Source organism: Ixodes scapularis, unplaced genomic scaffold, assembly GCF_016920785.2.
Source record: "Ixodes scapularis isolate PalLabHiFi unplaced genomic scaffold, ASM1692078v2 PGA_scaffold2__306_contigs__length_199485367, whole genome shotgun sequence".
Classification (NCBI taxonomy): domain Eukaryota; kingdom Metazoa; phylum Arthropoda; class Arachnida; order Ixodida; family Ixodidae; genus Ixodes; species Ixodes scapularis.
In genome coordinates this window covers 144,785,995-144,800,380 of record NW_024609857.1, presented here as the reverse complement: position 1 = coordinate 144,800,380, position 14,386 = coordinate 144,785,995, and the positions used below count along the sequence as shown (strand labels likewise).

At 42.3% G+C, this 14,386-nt stretch overlaps 1 protein-coding gene across 1 annotated transcript in view; it reads left to right on the top strand.

The window, feature by feature from the left end:
- The window catches only part of LOC115326952 (snake venom 5'-nucleotidase-like), a 71,980-nt gene that overhangs the window by 11,825 nt on the left and 45,769 nt on the right, over window positions 1-14,386 (top strand). The window contains exons 5-6 of the mRNA XM_029987875.2: window positions 6,607-6,807; window positions 7,894-8,154. Of these exons, the coding sequence (XP_029843735.2) occupies window positions 6,607-6,807; window positions 7,894-8,154 (462 nt within the window). The remainder of the gene's footprint in view (window positions 1-6,606; window positions 6,808-7,893; window positions 8,155-14,386) is intronic.

Genomic DNA, 14,386 nt, shown 5'->3' with positions numbered 1-14,386 from the left:
TGACTGTACCAGCGACACGCCAATGATGTTTTAGACACGAAACCTTATGCTTTATGCTTTTTGTGAGTTCATTGTTTTGCTAAGTTTAGCTTTTATTTGCATATAAGACTACTTTGGGCCCACGCCTGATGTTATAAACAGATTTAAAACACCGCCATGCCATAGTACTGGCAGTTTTCAACAAAACCAGAGGAAGCGCACCATCCTTTGCCCCTCGCACAATTATAACTCAAAGCAAGCTGCCTTGAGGTCAACCCACTCCCTTTGAATGAGAGCCGGTCAGGACTCTACGTCGTTCTGATGTCACTGCAACCCCTGCAAAAGAAGCAGACAAACTTGTGCTCCGCGTTCCTCGCAGCGTCCTCTTTGGTCCATCGTAAGGTAAAACAGAGTATAGAAGCAGACGACGTTACGGGATATTATACCCCGAACGATGACGGCCGTGGCGAGGGCAGAACAATAACAAGTTATGTCTAAAAAAGGGACGAAGAAGTGTAAATCTAGGTAGGGTGTCACTGGTCCAGCGTTGCGCAGTCACGCAGTGGATGCCTCTGGTGTTTGTAACGCCACTGCACATCGGGTAATTTTTGCACCACTCAGGAAGGCCATGGGTAGACTTAAAAATAGGGCTGCGCCGAGTGGAAGTATCTCTTTCCTCAATCATACATTCAGCATGTAATAGAGACCCCCAGATAAAGTAATATAGCTAAGAATGTTTTTAATCATTGTCAGAATATTTTTTAATTGGTCAGACATTTGCGTACCAATATCTAAAAGTTCGCTCAACGTGCCATGTTTGAGAGTTCTTACATATATAAGTATCGTTATGAACAACATATGTTATCAGCGGGAACTGACCTGTATCCAGACATTGTTTCTCAAAGTAAATTGACTTCTCCTGATCGCTAGTTTTAGAGTAGCGTAACCAAATATGGTGCATGGGCAAAAAAATAGCGTCGTCGGCATGCGCCAATCCCAAACGCAATTTTGTCTGGTGTTGAGGCAGTTTTTACTTGCACAAAGCTTTTGAATACTCTATTTGAAAATCCTGCTCGCGTATGCCACGCGGTCACGTGGTAGTGGGAGGAGGGGCGTACCGAGGACTCCCATTAATAGTCGCGCGACGCGCGTGGGCTTTTGGGATTTTTGCGAAGGGTCTATTCGTTGAATTGGCTAAGGGAACTCGTAGCTTCCGCTACAGTTTATTGTAACGGAAAACGGAGTGGAGCGATGTCTAAGGAAATGAATCGAAGAATTTGTTAGCAGATTGCTCACGTTAAGATACTACCCTGGGAAGGTAGCGCAGTGCAGCGCAATCAACCAAGTGCAAAACCCTGAGGACCGATCGCGCCGTATAGTTCAGTTTGTGTAGGCAATATCAGCCACATCACTGACGCTACCAAGTACGACCACTGTGGATGCGGTGCTCGAGTGCCACTAGTCGTTGACACAGAAACCCTCAAACGGTAATAGAATGCAATATAGACCTGGCTAAACGCTTATTGTTTTCTAATTTGAGAGAATATAATGCAACATGTATTACGAACTTTGAATAACGGAATTTCAAGGGTTAATCAAAGTAAATTTGGAGGAAATCGAAGTTGATTATAAACTTTTTTGACGATAAAAAATTTCACAATTTTGACTTTTTCGAGAATTTAGAGACTTTTCGAGGGCAATGCAAGAAACACTTACAATAGTTGAGCTCTAACTTCTCCGGCAAAAAGTAAGCGAAGCCTAATATACCCTCTAAAAAAGTTGCTGTTTATAAAGATGGGTTATAAAGATGAGTTAAAAAAATCGTCGGAAAAGACCTAATTGTGAAAAGGTTCCTCAAGAGACCAAATTTGTCCTTCGTCTGTTTCCGTTTAAATGCATATTTAAATGAAATAAATCTGACTAAATCAATATACCAGTTCGCTGGCTTTTTCATAAAATCATTTACGTTATGGAAGGTGTGCTATTCCCGTGGTCCTCAAAGTTGCGTTTATGGGCAATTAGAAGAAAAAAAAATGTTGTTTCACCTTCTTTTCGACGCAATTTTTTTTCTAAATACAAGGTAATATTTTGCAAAAGTGAGGTCCGTCCAATTGTGTGGACATGCGTTTTTCTAGCTCATGTATTTGATTTAAAACAAAAAACAAATAGGCGTGGCACCCCAATAACCACCCTTATCTGACAACACCCTCTAGTGCTTGACAGTCGACGGAAGATTCTAGATCTACGAGACACTGTGACGATAATGACACTCGCGTTCTCTCTAGACGTTTCTCCCAACTTGTACCTTCGGCTTCTGTGACGCCATTTCTTGCCACTTTGGGACCGTGTTTCATGTATGGGCGGGATAGGACGCCTAGCTATGGTGCCTGGAGCGAGCCTCCGACTGGTGTGTTTAGCGTCCTATCCCGCCCATACATCAAAAGTAGTCCCGAAGTGGCAACAACGAATTACGTCACAGAAGCCGGAGTGCCGTGCTGTCGGATGTCACAAAACTGGCAGTTGGTCGTAGAAATTCTGGCGAAAAGGACGAGCGAACGCGAGTGTCGTTGTCGTCACGGCGTCCCAACTCCTGGCTGCCGAAGCTTTCGTGGACTGCCACACTGTAGGGCAACCTGCAGCAAAACAGACGTCTGCCGCATGCACTAACGCTGCTGGCACATCGCTAGGATCGCGACCGGCGACAGCATGACGCTTCTATGACGTCACAAAGCAGAAATCGAAAGAACACTTTTTTTGACGCGGTAAACACACCAGTCGGAGACGCGTTCTAGGCACAATAATGGCACTACACACTCCACGAATTCGTTACCGTTAGCGCGAGGGAAAACGAGGAGACAATAGAGAGTTTTCGTAGATCGTCTTCGCCGTCCCGCAACGCTTTCCGCAACCCGCTACGATACCGGCAACTCTACAGCCAAGGCTATCGGCGCGCAGGCGCAGTAGCGACTTCTTCGTTGCGGAGGGCTTAGCGGAGGGGGAAACACGATCTACGAAAACTCCCTAATAGGGAGTTTTCGTCGATCGTTTTCGCCGTCCCGCAACTCTCTCCACAACCCACTACGATACCCGGAACTCTAATGTCAAGGCCATCGGCGCGCAGGCGCAGTAGCGGCTTTTTCGTTCCGGAGCGCTTAGCGGAGGGGGCATAGAGTTATTATAATGTACGCTAGAGGTACAAGTGGCGCTAGTGTGCTGACGCAAATTGAAGCAGACAGCAACCAGTCGAAAATTGACTTCCGGTAATGCATTTCTATGGGAAAAAGTGCGTGCATTTTCTCGCTGCGCTCGATCACAAGAGCAAATATCCCAAATAATTCGTACGTACTATACTTCGTTTCAGCTTCGGTCCGAGCGCGGCCGATGTTATGAGCCGAAGAGCCAATCAAAGAGCGCAAAAAGCGCAGCGTCGTGGCGTGCTCGCTGCGCTTGATAGGACTAGCCGGCGGAGGAACGCGCACGGAGAGACGGCGAATACCGGCTGGTTCTATCAACTGCAGAGAGCACGCCATGATGTTGTGGCTCTTTCGCTGTTTGATTGTCCCTTCGGTTCATAACATCGGCCGCGCTCGGACCGAAGCTGAAACGAATTATAGGTAGATTGGAACATTTCACAGTCAGGCCGACGAAAGAATTGGTCAGTTACGGTGTTTTTCTTTCAAATTCATTGCATTAAAGACGGTGCTAAAACGGCTTCGTACGTGTATTTATGTGCACTGTCGGACACTGTTAGCGAGAACGCGGCGTCGGCGATTTCGAGCATGAGGGATATACGTGCTAAACGAAAGAAGGACATCTGGAAAATCAAGAGCTGCGGCAAGAACTACGCACTAACACTGGATCAGTAACTCGCAGTGCATTTGAAAGTAAACATATTCGACAGATATCTGCCTGGTTGGGTGAGAGTTAAAGTCTGAAAATATATCTCCAACCAAAAAAATGAAAGGCAACCCGACGTTTCAAAACCAACACGGTTTCTTCTTCAGGGGTGACTGAAGGCGCTGTGTCCGCGCGCCTTCAGTCACCCCTGGAGAAGAAAGCTTTTGCGTGCGCTTTTCTAAAACTCCCGAATATAGAGTTTAAGGAAACCGTTTCTGCCCATCCAATACGGTACGACGAGGCCTCCGGTGCGCACTGCTAGCCGGACGCAAACAAATACCAACAAAAAGACGACAAAACCTATCAAGATGACTGGCTCATTGCTGTCGGTTGTTATGGTGACCAACATTTCAGATCTTTTCAAAGCTTCGATGCTTCGAAAGTGTCGTTAAAACAAATCGCACCAAGATCGCTATGAAGCATCATCGTACTGAAAGCGATCCTCGGCCAATATAAACGCATTTGGCACTGTGCATGCAATAAACTTATCACTCATGCTTATTTCAATAGATCTCTTACAATTATGTTGCTCTTATTGCGTGTTTCAAGACAGTAAAGTTATTTTTCAGAGCCTCCGAGCACTAACGTTGCGTGTGATGGCGGTACAAATCGGGAGTGCTTGCGTCTGTGGAACATAACTGTGGAACGCATTTATATCGTAGAATAAATTTACGCCGCATGTAGCGTGTACTTCTGGGAGAAGACAAGTGTAGAAGATCATGAACATAAAAATCGCAGAAATAGAAAAGAAAGGTACAGGAACCTCCAAACTAAAAAGCTGTCGTCGACGCATGTGTCACGATAAAAAAAAAAAAAGAAATATATATATATATATATATATATATATATATAATAAATTCTTGCATGTACGATAAGCCTTCGGAGCCGTAGGGTCTAACAACATGGCGGACATGGAAGATGAGCTAATTTATTTTCACATTGGCCAACATTTATATATATATATATATATATATATATATATATATATATATAGATATATACATACACACATGGAAGATGAGCTAATTTATTTTCACATTGGCCAACATTTATATATATATATATATATATATATATATATATATATATATCAGGGTGTCGAACCGGAACCGAACCGAACCGAAAACCGGAACCGAACAGGTATTTTTTCCGGAACTGAACCCGAACCCGAACCGTTATATTGTTATCGCGATGAACCCGAACCGGAACTGAACCGGAAAAAAATATAACGGTTACCGGCTCATGTCAAAACGGTTCGGCCACGCGCTGTTGACAATGAATGTGCTATCAATGCCATTTGTTTTTTAAGTGCCGTCAACTGACACACACCTCGCTTACATATTTTTCTTCTCCACTCAGTCTTAGGAATATAAACGCTGCATCCATGAATCTTGACACAGGAACCAGTATTGCGCTGGTCGCGACTTTCACGGAAGAAAAAAAATTAGAAGGTTGTGCAAAAAAAAAAAAAATCGCGTCACGGGATTTCATTTTCCTACAGTCTCGTAAATCCTAAATGCTGCTGTGTGCTCATTTCATAACACGTTTCTAGAACGCGCGAGTTCTTGAAGCTTGCTTCCATCGGAATGAGAAAAGAAAAGGCTGTGGAGTTTGATAATAATGCATCCGGTTTCGTATAGGCACTTAGAGGCTAACATATTTGTGAGACAGCGAACTCTTCTATTTTAATATTTATCCTATTACGTCCTTCTGGCGTTGCGTTCGGTGAAGTGTTTTTCATATTCCGTATCTTGTTTAATGAAAACTTCTTTAAGGGTCTAATTTGAGTTACCGAAGGCTAGTTCAAATAAAGAAAGCTGTATTTTCTCCCCACTGTTCCTTCAATTGCTTACGCGCCGAGGTGGCGGGATAGTTAGCGAGTTCTACTTGTAAGTGGGTTTGTAAGGAGGTCGCGGATTTTACAGCTATACTGCGTCGGACCCAATTAGATGAAGTCCGAATGCGTAAATGTCGGTGAGGTAACCTTTGAGTGCACATAAAGAAACCATTCCTGGTAGAAATCGCTGAGCCTTACACTACGATGTATCCCGTTTCGTATGTGCTGATTTCAGATGTTTTATTTGTAATTTATTTTGATGTTAATTTGTCATTTATAATTTCCGAACCGGTTCGCGAACCGGTTTAGCGCCCTGAACCGGTTCGCGAACCGGTTCGTGGATCGAGTTAATCGAACCGGAACTGAACCGGAACAAAATAAATTTACCTGAACCTGAACCGTAACCGAACCCGTATTTTTTTCGGTTCGACACACTGATATATATATATATATATATATATGAATGTTGGCCAATGTGAAAATAAATTAGCTCATCTTCCATGTCCGCCATGTTGTTAGACCCTACGGCTCTGAAGGCTTATCTTACATGCAAGAATTATTGATAATTTATATCATTTGAAGCCAGAGTAGGCTCAAAGTATAAGTCACGGGAACACCATGCACTCAAACTAAACGCGCATAATCATGACGATCGTTTCGTGTTTGACTAGATCAGCAGGCGATAACACACCTGCAGAAAAAATGGCGCCGCCATGACATTGCGCTTTGTGTGCCGCTTGATTGGGCCCCACCGGATCCTCCCAGTGGTTGCGCTTAAACTTACGGTGAAACAAAATACGATACATTAGTGAGAAACAAGCGATACCGTCGTAAACAAACCATAAGTTTTTGTGATGTTTACAAGCGCTCTAGCAATCTTTAATTCTTTTAAGGGGAAGGATACCCTCGTGAAAACAAACCGGAGGGACCGTACCCAACTGTGGTAAACAGGACGGATGGCAGCGTGGCACTCGTCACTCAAGATTTCTGGTTTGGAAAGTTTCTTGGTTTCCTCGAGGTAATCTTCGACACCCAAGGACGCGTCAAATCTTGGAGTGGAAACCCTATTCTAATGGATTCATCCATTGAAGAAGGTAATTCACCATTTTAAACTAACTTTCGTCTAACTCCAGACCTTCCGCAGATCTTGTTGCAGCCAATCAAACCAATTTTTAAATCAGCTGGCAGTAGTAGGAATTTTTCGTTCAGACTTCAGTGTCTGTGCTCTGACCCTTGCGACCGTGTTCATGTTTAATAATGACGTCTTCACTATAAACGAAAAAACACCGAACTACTTTGTTCGTCGGTGGACAGGGGTTAGACTTTAGAGTAGTTTTGCTACATGCTTCATCTTTTCCACGGATACTCTTCCCTTTCCCGTCCTGTAAACTTCCTTTCTGCTATTTCACGAAACACGTACATACACTTACCACCTGTTTGAGATTTTGTTTGACAAAAGGCTGCATGGCTTCACAGGAGCGCGGTAGTGGACAAGACGAACTCCAGCGCGAAGCACCCGGCACATCACAGACTGAAGGTGAAATGCGCAAACAAACAGCGAAATTCACCTTTTTTTTTTTTTTACTTAAAGACAGCAAAAACAGAACCATGCACTTCCAGAGAACGGCTCTTAAAAATACAACACACAAAAATGTTTTCTTTGTGTAGGTACGAAGTACCATTGACCGTAAGTACAGGAGTGCGGTTCTGTGTTGTAGACAGTCAAGGAGACCAGTGCGTTTTCAAAGTGAAATTCACGATCACCACTTATGTGTAGCCTCCAGGCTACGCTTTTTTCAAGCAATACCATCTAGCAAACAAAACCTGCCCCCCCCCCCCCCCCCAAAGAAAAAAAAGAAAAAAAGACATTTTTAAGGTAGATCCTCGCAGCGCTGCCCACCTTGCGTCAGCATCGCTTTCAGCGCGTCTCGCAGCATCTCGCAACAAGCGCGACGTAGCCACGTAGTGTCGCCAAGACAGACGCGTCTTCCGCTTTTCGGCGAAGCGCGTGTGTCGCCTCTGGCGGCTCGTTGACCGCTAACAATGACGGCATGCGTATGCCTTGTCTTCTAGCTGGTATTAGTAGTGTTTTACCATAGGTTACTACAATTTTTGGCCTTCCCGAACGTTACCACCTGTTTTACGCTAAGGTGCATCACCCACTCTACTATCGTTTGCAGACGAATGCATGGTCCGGGTGTTGCGGCCTTTCGCCGAAAAAATCGCCAATGCGAGCAAAACTCGCGTCGGAAGCTCCAAGGTGTTACTTGAACAAGACAATAATGTGTGTCGTATCCAAGAATGCAATCTGGGAAACGCCATCGCGGACTCCTTCTTCGAATACTACGCGAATGAGGAGACCCAAGACAAGGAACTCTGGTCAAACGTGAACGGAGCGTTTGTGAATGGTGGGTCAACCAGGGCACCTCTGCCGCAGAGCGGTACGTATTGTAACATTGATCATATTAACTACTTGGTTAACTTTTTTATCATTTCCCATAATTAGTATTATGCGAATTCTAACATTTCGGCTCGAATTGAATACAGGGAGGAACTGAGAGGAAAGAGGAGATGAGATCAAGCAAGAACATTAGAACGCCTAACTCTGATTGAAATGACTAGTGAGTATGCGTAAACACCAGCTGTCGTTGTCTCCACACAAGGTTCGAATGCATTCTAAAGTCGCGTGCCAACCACGTTCGACGTTCAAGCGTTTTCGAACAGTTGGTAGACAAAGACGCCTAGCCGTTGCGCCTACCTAATAACCATTCCAATTAGAGCTCAGCGCTCCGACGTCCCCGCGCCCTCTCACCTCCTTTTCTTCCTCGGTTTCTCACCGTATGGTGCAGAATAGTGACCAAAAGTAGGATGTCGAATCGAATATTGAATAGCAAAACGTTATTTACAATGCACAATGAAAAGACGCAAAGACAAAAAATGAAGCCCATTTGCTACGCTGAGCGAAAAAATTCTGTGCTAGTGACACCTTAGCAATGACAAGCTTGAGACGCAATTGAAGAAGGCCGGCTACGCGTAGACACAAAGTTTGCAGCGTGTTGGATGGATGAATAGATACTTCTAAAGCGGGAGAATCGGGCGTCTCGCTCCATGTAGCTTCGGCGCCACACTCAACACACCGGGGAGCGACGGACTAAGCATGTAGCACGCAATGCTGGCGGAAGATGATGTTAGATACATAAATTGAAGATCAAGACGTACACAGTGTGTACGTTTTCGTAAACCGGTTGATGAAGCTCAAGGAATGCAACCAACAAATCACTTTTTTTTCTCAAAATGGTTTGTCAGTCAAGGCATGTTTATGTAGACTTGGTTTACACCCAGCGTAGGCCTGCGAGGACATCTCACTGTAATGACTGAGTTCTTGAAAAACTCAAACTTTGTCCGACAACATTCAATGTCTCGAATTATTCACAATCTCGAACATAATATATCCCAAAATTTGTTAAACTTATTCTTGAAATCACTAGGCAATTCGAATTCTAAGCTCGAATATTCGCGAGCCCATAGTTAATATACTTACTAAAGTGCCAGCGTGGGACATAAAAAAAAGTAAAAATAAAAAAAGACAGAAGGAAATGATTATTAATAAACATTTGCATCAAAAATAGTAAGAGTACAACTTCAGAATTAAAACTTGCCGCACGACAATATAGTATACAGAGGGAACATTTTCAGCAACATGCTTCACGAAAACAAAATATTAAAAGAAAAAAAAAACCTTGGTAAAAAATCAAATTAAAAAAAAATAGATATGCAGAGAGACCGCGAAGACCAACCCGCTCCTTTACAGGGTAATACGTGATATTTCGAGACAGAGAAAACAAGTTTGATCTGATAGGTTCCTTAATCGCCAGTGCTTCCACTTTCTTTCCCCACCCTTTTCTACTTTTTCTACTCACTTGTACATGCTACACTATACAGTAAAGAAACGAAATGTAGCAACATGGAATATTCATACAGAATCTCAACGAATGCTCACTTGGAATAATGGACAATATTGCCGCGAGCGCAGCTGACCAAGTAGGCAGCGAGGCCCGTGGCCTAACGGTTATCGCGCTTGACTTCCATGCAGAAGGCCAGGGTTCGATTCCTGGCCGCAGATACACATTCTTGTTGACGCTGTAATGTTCTGGTAAATTCGAGAACCGTCTTGGCTGATTCGAGGATAGAATGTTCTACGCACCGATCCTTCTACGCCGATTGTTCCAGAAGCCCACGCGTGTACAAAAAAGGCTCCGCGTGGAGAGCCGGAGTCAGTTTCGCCCCAGAGTTCGATCCTGCTGTTTCGCCGCCATCGACGCCTACGACGCTAGAATTTTCTTTTTTCTATTTTGTTCTGGGCACAAGTTCGCCCCATTAAACGTCTAGTTTCTTCAGTTATCGCCTCATAAATTCTCATTCCTGATAATATTATTTTCAAGCCAAAAAACAATTATCTGAGAAAAGCACATTCAAAACTCCTGTTTTCAGAAAAAGCCTTAAACAGATCGTTACTATGTTTAATCTATCGCTGACTCAATAGAAAACACACAGCCATAAGTTTGTAAATTCAAATAATATAATTTAAGCAATACCTGGAAGAATCTAAGTACGTGTTTATAAGCCAAACTGTGAAGTGGAAAATCGTTCTTTTTTTTACATCTGATAAAAATAATCAAATCTGTAAAATTGAAAAAAAAAATTAAAGAAAGCCCTGCTGACTTTTGCACTTAGTATAGACTATATATGCTCATTTAAAATTAATGCTCCAACTAAAAACTGCAGTGTCTAGAGCCAAGGTGTACAATTAAAGGTTCGCGCAGGTCGAACCAAACTGTATTTGGAACCCTACGGTCGCTGTCTAACAAAAATAAAGTTGCTTTTTGCCCGTCAACGTTCCGACAATACCCACAATTATAAGGGCTCGTCTCGGCTTTCTGAAAGAGTTGCAAGTCATACGTATCGATGAATGCTATTAAACAGTTTTGTGTTTTTCAATAAAGTCGAAAAGTTTGAAAGTGTTATATGATTAGCATTAAATCTGAGAAATTATGTATTTCGGAGTGCATTAATTGTAAGAACACAGGCGTATCCAGAATTCCTCTTTTGCACCGAGATCATGGTGGCTTTTGCGAGGCTTTAAACCTCTACTTGCTGTATATTAAAATAAATTATCATTATTCTGGCAAGTCATTCGACGCAAAGTCGTTTTCATTTTGGAGGGTATTGCAAGTAGCAATCCCGCCCGCTATTTCTCTGCGAGTTCTGAACATGCACATTGTGAAACCGCCAGGCATGTCTAAAAATTAGGTCAATTTATAATGCGGATGTTCTCGAATATTTTATGCTTACATGATCTCAAGTGAAGACTTGCGCAGTTCCACGTGACCCAACGAAACCATATATTATTCTAGCGTCTTCATGTGCATGATCGACAGGAACGCATTGAAGATATTTTTAGCGTAGGTATTAAATGCCCGAAAGCTCCACTGAGCTGCGATTTTAAATAAGTCTATCTCCTAAAAAAAACTTTAATCTCCGCTTTTTAGTAAAGTTGGGTAGGACGATTTTCAGCTGTGAATAAAAAGCAAACGGAACTAGGCCACAAAAAAAAAAAATGCGTCTGCACCTTGTTTTTTGTATGTTATGCGACCCTGGTCTAGAGCAACTCGACTAGCATCAATTTTCTTGATCTGAATCGAGGCACGCTTTTAACATAAAAAACACACTTAAAAGTCGCATTGGCTTTTGCATATATATATCAAAAAGTTTATTTATTTATTTCTATCAAAAACATTGCTTATTGTGTGCTCAACAGTCAATGCACTACTACCATTCAACTGCACAATTATACGGTTGTTCATTATTGTCACGCTAAAAATCATGGGTTATACTATAAGATATCTGGGAAAAAAACGTCAACTTTTTTTCACGATTTTCTGTCGCTGTTTACACTAGGAGTTGATTATAATCAAAGTAAAATGGAACGATTTTTGTACTCTGCGCAAGAACCGCTTAGAAAGATTCCCTGTCGTTAATGACCTATGAAACACGCGTTCGTCTATCAACAGACGCAATAAAGGTAGCAAAAAAAAAATTAAAAACGAGCCGCGTTCATTTTTTCAACTCGCGATTACTCGCAGCCAGAACAAGCGGCCACGCGATCTGGAGCCCCCAATTGTGATCATAGCCACGCGCTGGTGTTGGCAAACAAGAGAGTCGCTAAGTTCTAGGCATTGTTATTGTTCGGCTATTGTCGTCATTGCAGCTATCGGACACTGGCCACTACCCGAATGCTTGTTAAGCTATTAATTATCATGAGCCGAAATCGAGAGCTCACGCAATGCTAGAGTCCAATCTATGAGCCGCATTTAAATACTGCGACCCCCAGCTATTCATCAAGATTTGTGAAGGAGAGATTTTAATGAAAACGCTCTTTTTTGTCCTTGAAATTACACCGCAACAAAGGAGTTTCTTGGCCAGGGCCCAGTGGTGTTGTGTGAAAGTACACTTCAGTCCCACCAGCGCCAGTAAGCTCGTGTAAAGTGAAAAACATTTCAAACGAATTTTGTTACACGGCCCCTTTAAAAGGTCCCTAAAAATAAAAAAAAATAAAATTTTTTTTTTTATCAGTTTGATTGATACACCCGTGTAAAAAAATAAGCTTTACTGGAAAAGACAATTTGGAGCAATATTGACGGTGAGAGGTTTATTTTAAAATCTGCGCGCGAAGTCCAAGACGTCACTGGTCATTCCGGAATGACTATCTCGGTCGTGAAGGCGAAGCCGCTTTACCTCTCCTCCACGCACCCGAAATGCTGAGAGAAAACAAGTGAAAAAGAGGTGAATGCCGACTAAATCGCGTCTCGCGCCGTCAATATTGCTCTAACAAAAATTTTGCGTAATTTTTTTTTTGACACGCTTGTTTTAATTAGATTGTTAAAAAAATTTTTTTTTTCTTTTATGGGGCCCTTTACGCATGCGGTATTAAGACTGTATTAGGCTAGCTCGAACGATTGTTGATGCGAATGAAACAAATGGGAACATATGAGAGGGATTAAAGCGTGCATAGCAAGCATATGCATAAAACCGGGTATCACTATAAAAAAACAGTCCTAAAACGTAGCGCAGAGAACACAGCATTTACAGTGTAAGCATTTAGATGCTGTTTGTTAACCTTACGTTACCGAATTGTAGAGTTTTAACAGTTTTTAACAGTTTTAAGAGGACGGTATTACTATCTGAAGTTCACTCTACCACTTGTAATTTTACTCTGAAGACAGCGCCCAAAGTATAATCTGGAGTTTAGAGCGCAGCTCTTCGGCCCCCGTTTCCGGGTTGAGCGGCTTTGCCGTCGCCGTCGGGGTCGGCGTAACCGCGCGTTGCATTATGGGACGTTTCCTATAAGGACGTCACGAGGGTCACGAGTGACGTCAACCTCAAGACGTCACACGGGCATTCCCTCCCCTCCTCCTCCTTAAGAGCTGCGCTCTAATTCGGCATAAAAGAGAATTGTACACGTCTTTCATTCTTTTTTAAAACGACTGATATTGTCCGCCCATAAAACTCAAAACAGGCAAACAATTATAAAACCACTGCTGACCCCAGTCCTTGGTAGCACCACATCTTCACACTCGTGTTTTTTTGTGACCAGTCAGTGAGAGTCAAGCATGAAAAGGTATTGATAGCAAGGTTGTGAACAAGGTTAATGTATATTTTCCTTTTCTGCAAAAGGGTTTCCACTTCAGAAACAGCTAGGTATGATTATTCCTACTTGTGCTCCTTTTCCGAAATAGCTAGGTAAGAGAGCATCATTAACACTCGACGTCCGGAAAAATGGCTGGTACCTCTTTAGCGCAAAAATTATCTTTCACAATACCCCAATAGAACCTCTCAACTGTTCTAAGTAAATAGTATATTAACGTGAGATATATCTTCTACTTTGAAAGTTGATTTACCTTTGTCTTGTAGTATTTTGATGTATGTTTTATATTTTGTTATTGTATTGTTGTCAGCATCGTAAAATATGAGTAGATATGTTTGTTTTCTTTTGTTTTTTACTTTTACTTTTTTGGAACTGGTTCTTATGTAACGGGCTCTCAGACCCCGTCAAGATGCTTTTAGCAGCTTTTTCTTCTGGGACACCCCTCCAGTGTTCTTCTGGAAAAATAAAGCTTTGAAGTTGAACTTGAATTTCTCTTGTGTTTCTTCGTTAATAGTTAGACGGGGACCTTAAAAGATACGCCAAGACAAAGCCGGGATAAACAAAAACGTTTTATACACATCGTTTATGTATGGAAAAGTTTTATTAAAAAAAACGCTCCATAATGTCGCAAGCAGGCGCAAGATTTTTTGTGTTCTCCTTTAACGTGTTTTATTTCCTTCTACTTTACACGTCTCCAAATGTCTCATATTGGAACCTTTCACCCGGTGACATAATGCAACCGCTGTTCCGATTTGGTGCGCTCGGGTACTTGGGATTATATTGGTTCATAATTTTCTTTTGTTGTCGTTGCAAGATATTTCAATATAAAAAAAGCCTAATTTCTTTTGGTAAATAAACAAATTCTGCATAAATTTAGGATTTACCACATTTAGGTAAAACAGAATTGTTGCATGTCACAATAAAGTGTTCTTAATATATTATGTGGTTTTAAAGGGATACTAAACCAA